General features: G+C 42.8%; 1 protein-coding gene across 2 annotated transcripts in view; it reads right to left on the reverse strand.

Moving 5' to 3' along the window:
* Positions 1-18,321, reverse strand: part of Gpc6 (glypican 6) — a 1,071,516-nt gene that overhangs the window by 25,991 nt on the left and 1,027,204 nt on the right. For both annotated transcript variants that reach the window (XM_052732493.1, XM_052732494.1), the window contains one exon: positions 124-260. In XM_052732493.1, coding sequence (XP_052588453.1) covers positions 124-260 — 137 coding nt within the window. The remainder of the gene's footprint in view (positions 1-123; positions 261-18,321) is intronic.

Here is an 18,321-nt window from a genome sequence, read left to right on the forward strand (position 1 = left end):
AACACCGCTTTTTGCATGAACAGGTCTGGCCCACATGGTGTCAGGAGAGCCTCGCAGGGCTGCTCAGGGGAGCCTCGCAGGGCTGCGTGTGCTGCACGCCCATCAAGCTTCCAGGCGCCTCACCTGGCCTTGCTCTGTCCGTTCCAGCACTCTTCCTCGTTGGATGTGCCTGCTGTCACGCTCTCATCCTTGCAGATGGTGTAGGGCAATGCCGACCAGACCTTTTTAGAGAGCTTCAGTTTCTCTTTGATGTCTGTGACCTGATCAAGAAACCAAGAAAGAGTGTGAGGAGACGCGTCAGGCTCTGCTTGCCTCTCTACGTAAGGATGTAAGGAAGTGAAGGCGCAGACCTGCGACCCAATAGGCCCAAGCTACCATTTTATTTTTGTTTTTGTTTTTCGAGACAGGGTTTCTCTGTGTAGCTTTGCGCCTCTCCTGGAACTCACTTGGTAGCCCAGGCTGGCCTCGAACTCACAGAGATCCGCCTGGCTCTGCCTCCCGAGTGCTGGGATTAAAGGCTTGCGCCACCACCGCCCGGCCCAAGCTACCATTTTAAACAGAACGGAACCGGGCCAGAGGGCTCATTGCCCAGGAAGACTCGACCTCCACTTCCCTCTCGTTCTTCCCAGGTTATTGGCTCCCCGTTTTTCCTCTTCTCTGTCCTGTCCTTTGAATAAAATACTAAAGAAGTGTCTTTGCTGGTTTTGGGCCACTCTATTGCAGAGAGTACCTGCTGCAAACACCCTAAATACATGCTTTAGTATATGTTTCCTGGGTGCCAGATAAATGTTTCAAAACAATGCACAAAGAGAAAAAAACACATTTCCCAATGGACTATTTGTTTCTGCAAGAAATAAGTATTATTGCTAGCTCAGCTGCTGATAATTTCTGCTCTAGTCCAGCCAACAGGCTCAAAAAGAATGCATTTGGTTGGTGAACAGTAAACTCAATGCACCTCAAAGTTTCTAGTACCCAAAGATGGCAGTCAATCTAAATATGAGCATCAGTGTAGCTCTGAAGGCTGTAGGGCTTTTATTACCATTTTATTACCAAACGAGGCATTTCCAGCTTAGTACTGACTTCTTCCCTGTGGGGAAGGGAGGGATAAGGATTTGGTGCCATTTTGGCTCCATCATGAACATCTAGTTTCATTCATTTCATGCAGTCAGTGTCCTGATTGCCCGGCCATTCTTTACAAACTCTGAGAAAATTCACAGATGGATAAAAGGCATCGGCTAAGGTTGCACTGAGTCCCCACAAGTTAGCACTTTTGAAGTCCTGACCCAAAGAACCATAGAAGGTGTTATCATTTTGAGATGGGGTCAAAGTGAGTCCATTGAGACAGACTGAAAGTCGGGAAGGCTGGATGGAAGATGGGAACACAGCGAGAGAATGAAGGCGTGACCCGGGAAGAAGATGGCCATCTACAGGCCAGAAACCTGTCCTTGCTGACAGCCACAGAAGGAACCAATGCCGCAGACACCTTGACTTCTTCCTCCTCTGACGCCCAGACTCAGGCTCAACGCTGTGTGCAGCCAAGAGTCCACACGCCACAGGTGGACCTCATCACAGTCTAGCCAGCAGCAACCTTTGCTCCTTCTCATCTCTGTGCTTTGCGAGGTAAGGGCAGGTTTGGAAATTATCTCATCCTCCGTGGTTGGAAATGATTGAATGACCATTCATCCCTGTTTTTGACTTAGGGAACTCAGGGTGCTAAACTTATAGAAAAAGAAAAAAAAGCCAATAAAACCAGGATGGGTTAGTAACATGTCTCCACATACCGTGTTTGATAAATGTGCAGCGAGATAATAGTTTTAATTATCTCATCCTGTTATGAGTTCATAGACAATGTTACAAACACTACATAATTGAGGGTCATAATAATGTGTGTCCTGCATCTCCTAAAGGCTGCAGAGAAGCAGGAGACTATCTCCGGCTGTGGAAGGAGCCCCTCATGAGGATCAGGTGTGGCACCTCCCTGATTGCTCACTGTACCACATTTTATAACCAGGGCATGTTCTCTCCAGCATTTTGGTAGCTGTACATTTTCATTGTACAATTCAAGGAGATAACAGCAAAGGAGCAGTGAGAAATGTAAATGCTGTTTTAGCATTCTGCATGACTACCAGGCAATTCACCTGCAGCTTGCAAAGGCAGGCCGACAGCTGAAAAAATGGACACTATTAGTCACTGGGCAAGAACATGCCTGCGATTTAAAGTATACTGGAATGACAGGAGTTTATTTCCAGTTTCAGGGAAATCTTTCAGTTCTCACACTGTTCGGAAATACTTATCGAATCCTACTTGCTGTTTTGATTTCTGTATTACAGATGTAAGTGCTTTGCAATACCCCAGACCTGAGCTTTCTGCTTTGTTTTCCTGGAACATAAGGGCCTGCCACTGTAAGCAAAGCATTATGTCACAAGTACTCCAGAACAAATGTATTACGGAGAGCCACATCTACCGGACCACAACACAAACTCAGTGGAAACAGAGGCCTGGGGTCTTCATAACAGCTTCCTTTCCTTCTTGGCATCCCAGATGAGTTATTCTAGGATGAATCCTTCACCACACTGGTAAGTACTAGTAGCCCAACATTGTAGGAAAAATACTGTCGTCACAGCAGTATTTGCAATGGTCAAGTGTGAAGTTTTTTGCCTATTTTATGGGCCTTCTGAAAAATCTTGTTATCCTATAGGAACTTGATCCAAACATACACAGTTGGGGTTCACAGAGAAAACCTAACCCATCTTTTAGTACATCTCTGGAGTTTATGTTTGACAGTTTGAACGGCTACATTTCTAGAGCTGTATCTCTTAGTTTAAGGCCTGTGAAAAAGCCCATGGGAAGCTGACTCCATGGGAAGACTGTGGAACTGTTCCTCTATCCACCCTAAAGTAAGTCAGAAACTCACAGCGTGGAAAGCAAGGCCATAAGGCAAAATAACCATTAAAGCCAGAGATGCGTAAAATCAAAGACTAGATAGGAAGAACGTTCAGTCACTTTAATTTGATGGTTTCACTTAGGAAACAAGCTCACCTCGAATATTAAATTCAAATTTCATGAAATTTCTAACTTAACTTCCAATTTTCAGCAGACACTAGGGCTAGAGGAACCAGCTGAGCAGGAGCATAAATAAATAATCAGACACATCCGGGGAATGAGACATTAGAGAAGACAACGGGCCTCAACTCCTCAAAAGAGTGCAAGTGAATAAATAAATCAATAAAGGCAGGAAGACCGTTCTAGATGAAAAGGAACTGTGAAACACACCGACCAAATGTCGTGCACAGGACCTTGCCTCAGTCTCAGATCTGGAGGCAGGCACCCAGCTGTAAGAGAGAGTTTTGAGAGAGCAGGCCAGTTTTGAGTGTAGGACAGGTACTAGTTGAGAATATTGAATTACTGTTAAGTTTCTCGAGTGTAGTAATGATCATGTGGCTGTGAGGGATTCTCTTTTAGGAGGCTCATGTTGAGATATTTAGGGATCAAATGTCCTTATGACTTTTACTTATTTGAAGAGAGCAAACAAAACAAAAGCCTTCAGTCACTGTTGAATCCACTAGAGGAGTATACTAATGCTGATTTTACTGATTTCTCTGTAGTCATTTCATTTCAGAAGTGTTTTAAAAAGTAAAAAAAAAGAAAAAATCTGAAACATTGAGGATGTAGGGGAGTAATGATGTACTGTCAGTCACATAGCTGTTAGGAGTCTACCTAGAAGTCACTGACTCCCAGTGCAGGGTGACTGACTCTCATGGGAGCTAAGCCACTTCAGGTTTCACAGCTCTGTCTTGATGAGCTATTGTCGCCACATCCTTTGCACAACAGGGACACAGAGGTCTTGAGCAGCTAAAACATCTAGTCATATATCTAGTAAGTGGGGGAGATGAGACGTAGATTCAGATGTAGACGGAATAGTTACTCTTAACCACTAGACTCTCAGGTGTCATTGCGGGCAATTTTGGCTCAAGGCCTGGGGCACTGGGGATGAGAGTCCTATGCATATCTCTGTGGATGTAGGAATGACTCACCGAGCTCCACACATTAATGATCCCGTTTCTATGTTTAAAATATAAAAAGATAAGAGGAACTGCACTTTCCTAATGTTCCATGTAGAGATTAAGATTGCAGCCAGGCCATGTGGAGATGACTTTTTCCAGCTGTGAGATGGAAGGGATAAAGTCTTCCACAAAAGGAAGGTGTCATTGGGACAGTGCATGTGTGGACCCATGCATGGATAGATGAGATTCTGTGGTTTTCATCAACTTATTAAATAGAACATTGAGTTTAAAGTATCTTTTGAAGAGACACTTTGAGTTTCTTTCAAATAACAAAAGCACATGGGCACAAGGATGGTTGGTTGGATGCATTCCTGTTCCCTTGGCAATGAATTTGTCCTAAGATCCTTGTAGATGTCCCGAACTATGCACATCACGGAGTCTTATGTTTTTTTTTTTAACCTCCATATGCATACCTATGATAAAGCTTAACTTGTAAATTACTCATATTGAGAGCTGACAATAACTTATAACAAAACAGAACATTACATTATATTATAACGGAAGTTAGGAGAGTGTGGTTTCTCTCACAGCGCCTTACTATCCTGTACTGACTCTTCCTCTCCTGATGAGGAGGGGGGGGCAGGGGGGATGGAACACCAGCATTAGGAGGTAAAGTGAGGTGAAGGATACACATGGTCTGTGGTCTTGAGTTACTGTGGAGGTTTTCATGGTACATGAGAAGTAGCATCTGTTTTGAGTGCTGCCTGATCACAGTCATTACAATGTACCATTAGGTACTGGATAACGGACGTGTCCTGTCTGGTGCTTGCTTTGGGGAGTTCATAAAGCATACACTGCATGAGTTCAGTAGGGATGATACATAACTTAGGCAAAAATAGTCGTAAGTACATGAAGAGTCTATGACCCTGAACATTTTGCTGAGGGAGGAACAAGACTGCCTGTTTGTAACACAAGGCTCACGTGGCTTATTTGAAATCAGTGATTTGGCAAAAAAAAAAAAAAAAAATCAGTAACATTTAGTGACTTCAGTTTAGTCAGACAGGAAGGAGGAGACAATTTTTCTTTCAATACATTGGCAGAAAAAGGCAGGGGGGAGCATTTGCTGCCAGCATTCCTGCATTAAGCACTTATGCCTCTTTATAGGTCAGATTTTAAGCTAGACTGAGAATGTGAAAATGGCTAGTACACCATGGCTACCCTTGAAGGATGTGTAGCTGCACCATTTGGTGGGTGTGAACAGATCTGCAGTTAACACAGTCACGAGGAAGCGAAAGTCTGTGTGAGTCTTGGTACCAATTGATCTGGAAGCCTTTCTGGGGAATATTATATCCCTCCTAAACACGTGAGGCTCCGCGGATGTTTTCTCTCTGCGACAGTTGAATTTCACCATGGGAACAATTAGGAAGCAGCAAAATTAGTAATTCTATCCAGAGGGCTTAAAACTAAAGACACCACACTTCCTCTCAGGTTTTCGTCCCTACGATGATTTTACTCATGCAGAAGAGCTGCTTTCAGCCTCTGCTCTGGACGTCAGCTACATTTACCGAAGAGCAGCTGGATATTCATGGCTCCCAGGGAACATCTGCTCCACAGCCCAAGACTCAGCAAACAGCACTTACTGTGTATCGGGTGCTTAATAAATATTTGTTGAGTGAACACATACATGAACAGCATTGCCAATTATCTACTAAGGGAAGTAAGAGTTTAAAAAATGATCGATTATCTGCCAGCGACGGCCATCCAGACTTTTGTCTGGGGAGTCAGAAAGACACGGGTCAAATTCAGTCAGGCCTCTAGAAAAAAATCTTCTTTCCTTGACCTGGTTAGGAACAGAGCAGGGAGGGATCTCACATGATCCCTTCAATCCTGTAATCAGGACAGCAGGGACCTGTCATTTAGATATCGTTCCGGGTGTGACTTGTGTATGGTATGAGAGGAGAGTCTCAGGGACTTTGGCAGTCCTGGCTTGTGGATGATCCCAAGAATTTAAGTAAAAATAAACGATGTCCATCCTAAATAGTCTTTAGAATTCTGCATAGCACCCCAGTAGCTTCTCGGTTTTCTAAGCAAGACATCCGCACAGTCCTCATCTGGAGCTCCCCTTGACCTTGGTCCCCAGTGTGGGTTATATTACTATTATTCTTATCATTATTGATGGGGCATATTTGACTTTCTTCTTCAAGGGATTTACACTTGGCTGTCTGTCCAGTCACCAAGACCTGAAGTCTGTTTCCCCAGAACCCCTTCCTTCATCTGGATCTTTCCTAGGCAGTCACTGTGAGAGGACCACCTGCTGTCCTCCATCAATCATCCCTGGGCTGGAATGTATTTTCATAGCTACCTGCTCCATGCAGTTGGCCCCATGCCCTGTTTGCTTATGACTTCAGAATGATTTCAGTGTGCTTACTTCATCTGTATAAAAACATAATGTAATCAGATGTAAATAATATATACCATATCTTTAGAAAAAGTAGATGATTAATATTTAAAGGGCAATACACTAAATAATACATAATGAGGGGGAAAACAATGTAAATATTTTATAGGCTGAAGGTCATTTGTTAGCTTTGGAAAACAGTCTGTTTAAAGAACAAAGTCTGGCCACTCCTCTACTTGGGTAAATTAAGAGAAATCAGTTTATCTCGCCATCTTTACAGCCTAAGAATTTACTAATCCAGTTTTGGAGACAGCAAACTTGTCTGGATTTACTTTCAGAGAAGAATCAGTTTGTCACACAGTCCCGAGTTTCTCCACTAACCATGAAGCCTACCTCAGGAATCAGGTCATGTTTGCCCCCTCAGTGATGAAAGAAGGTCTGGGAACGTGTCTGTTCACAACTCTCACCCCCTTGAAAATATGTGGAGTCTAGAGTATTTCAATTTCCTAAATTGCAGAGGGAATACTAATCTTTTTCCCAACATGGCCAAATACCTATGAATAAGATAGTCTTAGACAGGAATTATGATTTACCAGTGCCACCGAGTTCATTGAAGAAGCATGCTTACTTTACTCTATGTCAGAAAGCTTGGGCTCAAGTTCATGTCTTCTGATCATTTCTCCTAGCATCTCACTCAGAGGACATCAGTTTTCACCTTTTTAAAATTTTTTTGTTAGATTGTATGAAACTCTTTGGCTTTGTTTTTCCATGTCACTGTCTGTCCTATCGTGTTTAAGTTTTATAACATTCTGTAGAGAAATAGTTTGTACAATGTTTTCTCACAGGAAACTTCCAAATAAGTCTTGGGGGTGACAGCAGGGGCTCTGTTGAAACGAGCCCATCAATGAACCTAAGCAGATTTTGCTCCCATAACACACCCAGCATTCTACTGTATCCTCAAGTCACAATGTAACTTAGAAACAGCCCCACATTCTGGGCTTTACCATGCACTCCCAGGGAACGTAGCAACATTGTCTAGTCGACTGCCACATGACATATTTTCTCTCCTGTGGTACGGCATTTGTAGCATTGCTCCCTAAGGAGACAAACACTCATGCATTTTGTAGGAAAAAACAGGAGGGATAAAAACCCAGTAGGAAGCAAGAGAAGCTTTGATGGTTCAAAAAGACAATGCTTAGTTCTGTTGAGTTTCTCAGGGGATCGAGAATTGGATGAGAAGTTTAAAGAGTGAATTATCCCCTCTGGCTTCTGGTTTGGAGTGTTTTAGCTGAACGATCTCATTCTATGAAGGGCATGACCTAAAGAAGACAGATGGGATCTTCACCAGGCAAAATATTGGTCCTCAAAGTGAATTAAATATTGGCAACATCAGAGAAATCTTCCTATGCTGTTCAGGTCATACTTTTTTTGTGTGTGTGGATTAAAAAGAAAAGACAGCAAACTTCCACATTTTATGTTTGTTCTTCACATTCTAATTGTGTCTCATTGCCTGTGATCTTATGTTCTCATCAAGAAAGTAGAGAAAGAGTGCCACATGTCCTTGAGAAAAGGCACATTCTGCTGTTGAGCTAATACCAACTGAATTCAATAGTCAAGAGAAAAAGGAAGGCATTCATTCCCCAGAAGTTCAGACAAAATCAAAGAATCACTTTGCTCACTAAGCATCTCAATTACAGTATTATTTGCTCTTTAAGGTTAAAAATTATGAATGACATTAAGGAGTAGTTTTATTGTTGAATTATCACATTTTGAAGTTCAACAGAGCTCCATGCTCCAAAGCTTGTAGAGGATTCATAATTTAAGATTTGCCTAGATTCCACTTAAATGTTTACTATGCCGTATGCTAGTGTCTAATGAGAGAGGACTTGGGATTTGTTCTATGATCTGCAGCACATCTCTTCCCTTCTCTGGGATGTTCTGGAAGTCTTCACAGACATCCTGACCACAGGAAAAGATCCAGTCCCTCCTCTTGTGAGCCCCAGCTCTCTTGCTTTTCTCTGCATTTTCACAGACTCTAGCTGGTTTGTTTTCTCCCATCCACCCTCCCTTCTGATCCATTTCTGATCTTTGGTATGGGTTGTCTTTGTTCTCTCATCCCGGCTTTGGACAACATGTCTGTTCTTGGCTGACTCTGGCCTCACTCATTCTGTAGACGTTCCTTTGGCTGTATAGACACAGACATCTCCCGGGAGCTGCCATGATCTGTGAATTGTGACAAGAGCTGATTCTAAATTAGGTTATTAGAAATGCGGTCTTCATCATGTAGGCAGGGCGATCTCAGGTGCAGCTGCACACAAAAAGAATGAATTCACTATTTTAAACAGTTTCCTGAGGCACATGAATCAGGTTAGGTATTTAAAAACAGCTCTGCTCCATCCTTCCTCACTGTAATCACAGAACGACAACCTTGGGAGGTTCTTTGTGGTTCGAAGAATGCACTTCTCTATTTCCCATTGTAGTCAACAAGATCATGGCAGTGGAGTGGCACTTAGAACACGATCAATCTAGGGATTAATTAGGAAACCACCTAACATATGTTGATATATAGAAAGTCTGGATGTTTTGAGCATCTAGTCTTGCTGAAAATTTTGTTTTTTGCCAACTAGCTTTTCCCCCATGCAACCCTTCAGAGGGACTTTGGTGACATCCAGGAAATTGAAACAGAGGCCCAATTCTTACTTCTGTGTGTGACAGACACAAAAATGATTCTGTTAAGCACATAACCTCCTGAAGTTACTCTTAAAATACTGAAATTTCATCTTCGGGAAATGAAACCCAGGATATCACACATGTGTCTGCTAATTAAAAAAGGAGGAAGGTGCTGGGGAGACCGCTCAGCTGGTAAAGCGCTTGCCTCTGAAGCAAGAGGGCCCGGGTTTGCCTCCCAGAACCCAAGCAAAAATGCCAGCTAAGGTGGTACCTTTGAAGTCTCAGTGCCCAGGCAGTGGAGACAGGCAGACCCTGGGATGCACTGGTCAGCTAGTCGAGCTTAACTGGAGAGTTCTGAGCCAAAGGAGATATTCCGCCTCAGGGGAGGTGCTTTGATGTTTCTGGGATGACATATGTGATTGTCCTTCATATACAAACACCTACATGTACACACACACACACACTCACACACACACACTCACACACACACACACACACACACACACACACACACACACGCACACACACAGTTGTCCTCTAGCTTCTATACATATACCTATATGTGCACCCACATATACATGAACACACAATGGGGTGGTGAGCGGACTCACGAGGCGTTTCACTTCATGTTTGGGCACCCCTTAGAATTTGTCATTGAGTTCTGAATAACTGGGGCTTTAGTCTTCCACAGGACATTTGAACAGTAGAAATGCGTTCTGTTCTGTTTCTCTGAAGTGGCAGCAGGTACCTGGAACTTAACAGGAAACAGGAAATATCTTTGGACTCAACTGAGCCTGGTGTAGCTGCACAGCCTTCCCCACTAGGCTTGTGTAAACCTGGTTCCAGCCAACAGCAGAAGCTCACGAAGATGGGCACTCTGGGCCAAGCAGTTTAGAGGCAACGCTGAAGAGCATTCAGTAGATCATAGGTGCAAATCAGATTTATCTATATTCTAAAGCCATTTAGGGGAGACACGGGTTGTCCTAAATCTTTTATGGAGTAGGCAATAAAAAGCACATAAATCTTTTTAGATGCATGGGATTTGATTTATTCCTAACCGTGTAGACTGGTACTGTGTGGAGCATAATAAATGCTACTTTTGTATCAATTGTTTCATATTTGTGATCCAACATAAGGTCCTGCTTTTTCCTTTATGGGTTGAGCTGAGAATTTGTTTGAGTTTAATTGTCGGTGACCTGGGCTTAATGGAATTCCAAAAACAGTGAAACATTTATATATGCAGGAGTGGAAGTCACAGCACTCCTGGTGTGTAAGCTTTAACTCAAATACAAGGCTCTGCAATAGGGAAAGAATGGAATGAATTAGGGGTTAGTCTCTTTGTGGGTCTCACTTTGCCGGTCTTTTAGAAATCCTCTTGACACCCAGTGCCCCTTAGGTTCTCTACAGAGTATGCATTCACGGGGCGGGGGGGGGGGGGGGCTGGCTCTGGCCTTTCCCTATTCTGTTGATTGGCGGGTCTCCCTCTTAGTCTTCAGGGAACACTGTGACAGGCCACTGTTGTTTTTGTTCACCACATCCCAGGAGATGGATGTCCTGCCTGCCAGTGCAATGTCTGGCTTATGTACTCAGTAGAGAGTGTATGAAGGAATGGATGAATATGAATAAATGAAACTGAGGAGGCAGAAGAGGGCATTTAGGTTTAGAATCTCCAAATGAAACTATAGGTGTGGGTGGTGGCGGATGGGAGCCTGAGGCCAAGACGTATTTGGATTACCATTGGAAGGAGCATCTCCCTTGTGGATCTCCCTACTTCATGGACAAATGTTTGCTTGGGGTCTTTGGGTAATCACTTCAACTACACCACGCCCTCCACACCCATTTAGAATATACAACCCCCAGGGTGTTTTAAGTTTCTGGGCATGCAGAAATAGACAAGGCACAGACCAATCAACTTACTACTCCATGGAGCACATATATGAACATCAAGTGGCCTCTGTGTTTCAGGCATGGGCCACGTGAGAAGAAGAGCTGACAGTGTATTATAAGGGAGGAAATAGGAAAAGGCAGCAGTTAGCTAGATCCTGAGGGACTAGCAGGTGTCTGTGGGCAGAAGACCTGAAAATATTTGTTTGTGACAGGGGACCCTTGAGCAGAGAAAGTTCATATATGTGAAGTGTCTTCTACAGGGAAGAAAAACCATGGAGGTATGTGTACTTGACTGTGACTTTGGCAAAGTTGTATAATCTCACTAGGAACTGCTTTCCAAATGGACGTGAGTTCCTCCCTTCTACAAACCCTCCTAAGGATTCATAAAGTTTGGCAAGTGAGTATATTGCTAGGGTGCTTGGGACTGGAAGTTCTTAATGAGGAGACACATCACCACAGGGACAGATGGCACAGGGCGACTCAACTGCACTCTTTCTTGGAAATCAAGCTTTTGCCCCTGTGAGGTAAATTACCTGTTCCTAGGAGCCATCTGGTAGCGTAAAGATCCAATTTACCTCATGGGGCACCAACCAGGGTACACCATCTACACCTCATATGATTAGATCCAAGAGACACAAGAGCACTTGACTTTCACCTTTACATTGAAAGCAGGCAAAGGTGCTAGAGACAAACACCATGGGTACATTTTGTCTTCTACAAGATACAGAGATGTAGGCAATCCATCTTTATAGCTCAGTGTGAGAGAAACCACCCTGAAAACTGGATAAAGAACCACTCTGGACAAGGAAGTAATAAGAATTTAAGATAGTGGCAACCACTAGAAATATAATTAGAACCACAGACGTCATGTACATCTGTAATTTACGAATTTCCAGCTGATATAATGAAAAAAGTAGACTGAAATTAATTTTAAGAGTATAATTGGAGACAGGAATGAGGTGTATGCTTTTAACTCTGGCACTTGAAAAGCAGAGACAGAAGGCTCTCTGAGTTTGAGGCTAGCCTGCTCTCATAGGGCCAGCAAGGGCTACATAGTGACATCTTGTCTGAAAAAAGATTAGACAGATAAATAGATAGATAGATAGATAGATAGATAGATAGATAGACAGACAGACAGATGGGTGGATAGATAAGTAATATACTTTATTTAATCCAACATATCTCAAATGTTGTGGCTTCATCATATAGTAATGGGACAGTCTATATTATTTTTGGTACTAAGTCTTTGCAATCTGAATTGCACTGTAAACTTATAGTCAGTCTCAATTTAGTCTAAGACATCTTCAATGTGCAGCAGCCACAAGAGGCTGGTGGCTGTTATACAGGATGGCCACAGTACCCCAGACAGCTGTCCATAATGCATCAGCATATCACAGAATTAAAGCTGGGCTGCAGTAGAAGCCTGAATGGGATCCAACCTACTTCTAGGATGGTTTCCATTTACATAAATGGGAACATGCTGGATTCAGACTTGTGACATCTGTCACTATTTTGCCTACAGACAGAATTTTTTGGCTTGCATTAGTTTGTCTTTTATTGAAATATAACAATCATCTAGTGGAGGACATAGATCATAGCTTGATGAACTCCCGGCAAGATGCTCACATGACAAACTGTCAAACATATGAAAGTTCTTTCTTAAAAATAGATTTTTTTTTTTTTTTTTTTTTTACAAGACAGAGGTTCTTTCCTTAGACCTGGCTGTGCCGGAACTCACTCTGTAGACTAAGCTGGCCTCAAACTCTGAGGTCCACCTGTCTTTGCTTCCCAAGTGCTGGGATTGAAGGTGTACAGCACCACTACCCAGCTCTTAAAAACAGATTTTTTAAATCCTCTGTCTCTGTCTGTCTCTCTGTCTCTCTGTCTCTCTGTCTCTCTCTCTCTCTCTCTCTCTGTGTGTGTGTGTGTGTGTGTGTGTGTGTGTGTGTGTGTAGAGTTGTCAACACAGGCCAGAGCGGCATCAGATGCCTTAGAGCTGGAGTACAGGTGGTTGTGAGCTGTCTGACAGGGGTGGTGGGAATACAAAAGCAGCAAGCATTCACAACCCTCGGAGTTCTTATGTAGGAAAATCTGTTTAAAAGGTTTCGTTCAAGCTCTTTTTGTCTTAAAATCCCACTAAGGAGCGGTTTCTCATCAAGTCACTGTAATTGGGGATTATAAGTGAGTACATGTTGGCTCAAGCATGCGCACAGATTTAAAGTAAAAAGGCTGTCACAAACTTGATACTAAAGGTTGCCCCAAACAGCCTTTTCTATCCAACCCAACCTAAGGCTCTTGTAGATTTTTAAAAACCACACTCACCACGGCCACCAGATGGCAGTATTGTTCAATCTTTGTCCACTTTAACCCCCCCCCCCCATCAACACCCCCCCCCCCCCCCCATTTCTGCCCAGCCTTGTCCCAGGGAATAAAACTGTAGATTGTTCCGCTGCGTATTAAACTGACAACCCTGTTATTTTAAACTTGAAACTGACAGGCTGTTATTTTAATGAGGTCTGCCAGAGCCAAGGTTAACCAAAGCTTTATTTCCCTACAAAATGTTAAGGCCACAGTTCTAAAAGGGGGCTGTGAAATTTTATGTTATTGATACTTGCTCTGACCGTACAAGTTTTAAGATATTTTTGACGAGTAAAGCAACATGACGAATATAGACATATGTTTATATAGTGAGCCGAATTTGGCATTACAGCCAGCTCCCATTTCTCCCAACAGGTCTTTTTAGTTTAAGTTATATTCTTGAAAAGAAGAAGAAGAAGAAACGCTCTTCTTTACAGTTATCCATTTTGGTCTATTTTGAAACCCAAGTGTATATTTTTAGCACTTTGACTTTCTAACTTAATGAGTCAAAGGGAAATTTGCAGCTTATTTCAATTTCATTAATATTCCAAATGAAATCAAGGGTAGTATTTGATTATTTCTGTGAAAGAGGCTTAGAACCAGAGTGGCAAAACTAAGCTCAAATTTTCTCTTATAATGGGTGCTTCTACAGTGCATGATTGTTAATGGCACTATAATTTATTTCTTTTCCCTTGAAATGGCTTTTTAGGTTGATCAAGAAAGTATTTAAAATCAGTTGCTAACTGTGACACTATTAAAAACATTAGAAACTACCTTTTCCCAAGTGATTTTTGCTAACACTTTTACTCCATATCTTTGAATCTGCTTCAAAACTAATTTTTAAATATTTAACCAGTCTTCTTGTATGAAATTACAAATGCACATCCCACACATACTCAGTCCACTTTGCATTCACATAATTTACTTGGAATGCACATGGCCATCATTGACCCTTGTCATTGACCAGGGATCTGCCCACTAGGTAACTCTATATGCTTAGGCAGATGTTTGATTTCCAAAGTGAGCCTCAAAAATAAATGAGTTTCATGTGTTGCCAATGCCAGCTGAGTTCAACAAACACTTCCTGCAGATGTCCTAGGTTGGAGAAGCTGTGGCTAGTATTTACAAAACCTGGTTGTCCTTGGGGCCAGCAACACAGTATGTGGGACCAACTGCAGCAGCGAAAGCTGGGCTCCTTATTCAACAGTGTTGCAACATGCTGGAGCTGGCAAGGTGGCTCAGTGGATACAGACACCAGTATTGCTGTTGCTGTTGAACTGAGTTTGATTCTTGGAGTCATATAAAGGTGGAAGGCAGGAACTGACTCCACAGAGTTGTCCTCTCATCTCCACATGCATGCCTTAACAGTGCATTCCCCATCACACACACACACACACACACACACACACACACACACACACACACACTCAAACTTGCACACACAGAGGTACTAATAATATAATAAAAAAATAGTTTAGACATGCCGATAAATCAGGTCTGAGAGCTTTCAAGGTGGAGCCTGGTGTACCTGTCTAGGCTGTGTGCCCACAGAGGCCTCATTCTTCTTTAGCAAGTTATAATCTAGCTGGGTCTCTAAGGTATCCGACACAGATACTGCTAGCATGGTGATAACAGCAGTGATGGTCAGCACACCTGTCAGATACCAGCAGGGTCACCAAATGATCTCCGATGTACACGGAAACATTGAAAGGACTTATCTGTGTCTCTGCTTTGCAGTTGAGATAACTGGACGTCACAGGTCTGTGGTGACATTGTGTCATGTCAGCAGGTACTTGCTGTGTGGCAGGCGCCTTGTTCAGCTCTTCACTCCTATCTCACTGTCAGTCATCACAACCCCAGAGGAAACGTGAGGAGTGGTGTAACCCAGCCTTGGTCACACGTACACACTACAGAGTCTGGATATGAGCAGGTGTGGGGCATCAGAATCTACATCTCATGAGGACTCCAGCAACAGAGCAGGGAGCTAGAGTGTGCTGGTGCACCCCACCGCCCTGGACCTAGGAGCAGAGAGCACTCCTTTCCAAAAGGATGGAAAATACACTGGGAGTCAAGCTGGAAGGGCCAGGTGTTCTGCAAACCTTTGTGTTTCTCCAAGACAATTTGCTACACTTTTCCTGACACCGAGTCTAGTAGTTCTCCAAACAAGTCCCTAATTCTTGGACTTTTTATGATGCCACATGGTTAGAGTTACTCATCATCTCCAACAATATCCTTTGTTAGAAGGCTCCAAACAAACAAAGGACCACACGGTTTAAAGGATAACAAACAACATATTCTCCCCTGGAGGTCTAGAAACAGAACAAGTGCTATTTGCCCAGTCATTCTTCTGATCTGGGTCTGCACAACAATGGGTTATATTGTGCTTCAGCTCCTCTATTCTATCTATCAATCTATCAATCTATCAATCTATCTATCTATCTATCTATCTATCTATCTATCTATCTATCTATCTATCTATCCGTCTGTCTGTCTGTCTATCTATCTATCTATGTATGTATCCATCTTATCTATCTATCTATCATCTATCTATCCTATCTATCATCTACCTATCTATCTATCTATCTATCTATGTATCTATCTTATCTATCATCTATCTATCTTATCTATCTATCTATCTACTTATCATCTATCTATCCATCTATCATTTTATTTCTTGTATTCTCACTCCTATTTTCTTTCTTTTTAAATTTTTATTTATTTATTATTATTTTTTGAGATGGTCCCATGTAACCAAGGCTGGTCTTGAACTCACAATACAGCTCAGAGTGACTTTGAACTCTTGGAGATTCTTGACTCTACCTTTCAATTGCTAAGATTCCAGGTCTGCACCATCATGCTTTGCTCAAGCTTAAAAAAAAACTATTATTATTATCTCCTAACCATCAGCAACAATAATATTCTCTGTTTTCTCATTCTGCACTGTGAACATTGGAAATGCCTGCAAGGCCCTTTCTGGAGCATCCAAAGATGGAAGTCCTAAAAGTCCCTCCTTGCTTTGAAAATGGAAAATGTGTTCCCCTTCTGGATTTTTAATTCATAAAACATCTCCTCCCCAGGGCTTCCGTGACAAAAGTAGAAAGCTCTCCCTTAGGTGCAGACAGGGGTTGGAAATCTGGCCCCTCATATTTAATGGACTGTATCTAACAAAATCGCATTAGAGATCCTCTCCATGAGACAATTTCTCTTATGAAATGGAAAGTAGTAAAGAAAACAAAGCCTTACTACCTTGCCACAGGAACCCACAGGGAGGGATCGAGGTCTGCATTTCCCTATTACACTGCTGTGAGATGGTCTGTATGTCAAATGTGTTGCTGATTGGTCAATGAATAAATCACTGATTGGCAGTGGCCAGGCAGGAAGTATAGGCGGGACTAACAGAGAAGAGAATTGAGAGAACAGGAAGCTGGGTGGGGGAGACACTGCCAGCCGCCATCAGGACAAGGAAGATGTAAAGTACCGGTAAGCCACAAGCCACGTGGCAAGGTATAGATTAATAGGAATGGATCAATTTAAGCTGTAAGAACAGTTAGCAAGAAGCCTGCCACGGCCATACAGTTTGAAACCAATATAAGTCTCTGTGTTTACTTGATCGGGTTTGAGCGGCTTGGGACTGGCGGGTGAGAGAGATTTGTCTTGACTGTGGGCCAGGCAGGAAAACTCTAGCAACAAATGGCGCCCAACGTGGGGCACGAACCCACGACCCTGGGATTAAGAGTCCCATGCTCTACCGACTGAGCTAGAACCGTTTCAAGACAACTGGCTCAGATGATACAGCCTCACGGACTACTCCATGATCCTAAAATTTTCTTTGTTTCCCCAGAAGATGCAGCGCCCCCCTCCAGCAGGAAGTAGTAAGAGAAGTTACGCCCAAATTCCCAAATATACCAAGCTGACTTTGAAGATGTGTAAAGGTTAAAACCTTCCTTTTTAAGAAAAGAAAAGGGGAAGTGCTGTGAGATGGTCTGTATGTCAAATGTGTTGCTGATTGGTCAATGAATAAATCACTGATTGGCAGTGGCCAGGCAGGAAGTATAGGCGGGACTAACAGAGAAGAGAATTGAGAGAACAGGAAGCTGGGTGGGGGAGACACTGCCAGCCGCCATCAGGACAAGGAAGATGTAAAGTACCGGTAAGCCACAAGCCACGTGGCAAGGTATAGATTAATAGAAATGGATCAATTTAAGCTGTAAGAACAGTTAGCAAGAAGCCTGCCACGGCCATACAGTTTGAAACCAATATAAGTCTCTGTGTTTACTTGATCGGGTTTGAGCGGCTTGGGACTGGCGGGTGAGAGAGATTTGTCTTGACTGTGGGCCAGGCAGGAAAACTCTAGCAACATTACACTGTACTTGGGATAAGGTTGAGGAGCCCGGCAGTAAATCTGATCCAGCCAAATCCAGAGCACTTGGAAAAATCACCTTCTCATTGCAGATAAGTGTAAAAACAGTACCACAAGTACACTGGAGTCCTAGAGATAAACACCAGGGGCTTGCTGCTAACAGATTTGGGGGCCAAGCTGTGGCACTTTGAGGATAACTGTCATCACTCCACTACAAGATCTCAGCACAAGGAGCTGTAAACAGAGTTGTGATGACCTCTTGTTAGTCCTGATGTGGAGTTGTTTATCTGGTCTTTTTGGAAGAGTCCTGCATTATTCCTGGTAGTCAAGGAGCCATAGGACAATAGCTGTTGAGCTCCATGAGAGTGGGGTGTGACTGTTGATAGGGACCGGCTCTAACCACTTAGATTTTCCTTGGGAATATGAGAGTCCCCAATTTGATAACTGTTTCTTATCATCAGGAACTGTTTCTGAATTTTTGTAATATTCTATGGTGGCTCAGAAGTCACTAATTCCAACATGCTTCAGTCTTCTCATTTTTTTTTTAAAGATTTATTTATTATGTATATAGTGTTTTGCCTGCATGTACACCTGCACACCAGCCAGATCTCATTACTGATGGTTGTAAGCCACCATGTGGTTGC

This window comes from Peromyscus californicus, unplaced genomic scaffold (genome assembly GCF_007827085.1).
Source record: "Peromyscus californicus insignis strain IS unplaced genomic scaffold, ASM782708v3 Scaffold_12__1_contigs__length_115047231, whole genome shotgun sequence".
In the NCBI taxonomy this organism is placed as follows: domain Eukaryota; kingdom Metazoa; phylum Chordata; class Mammalia; order Rodentia; family Cricetidae; genus Peromyscus; species Peromyscus californicus.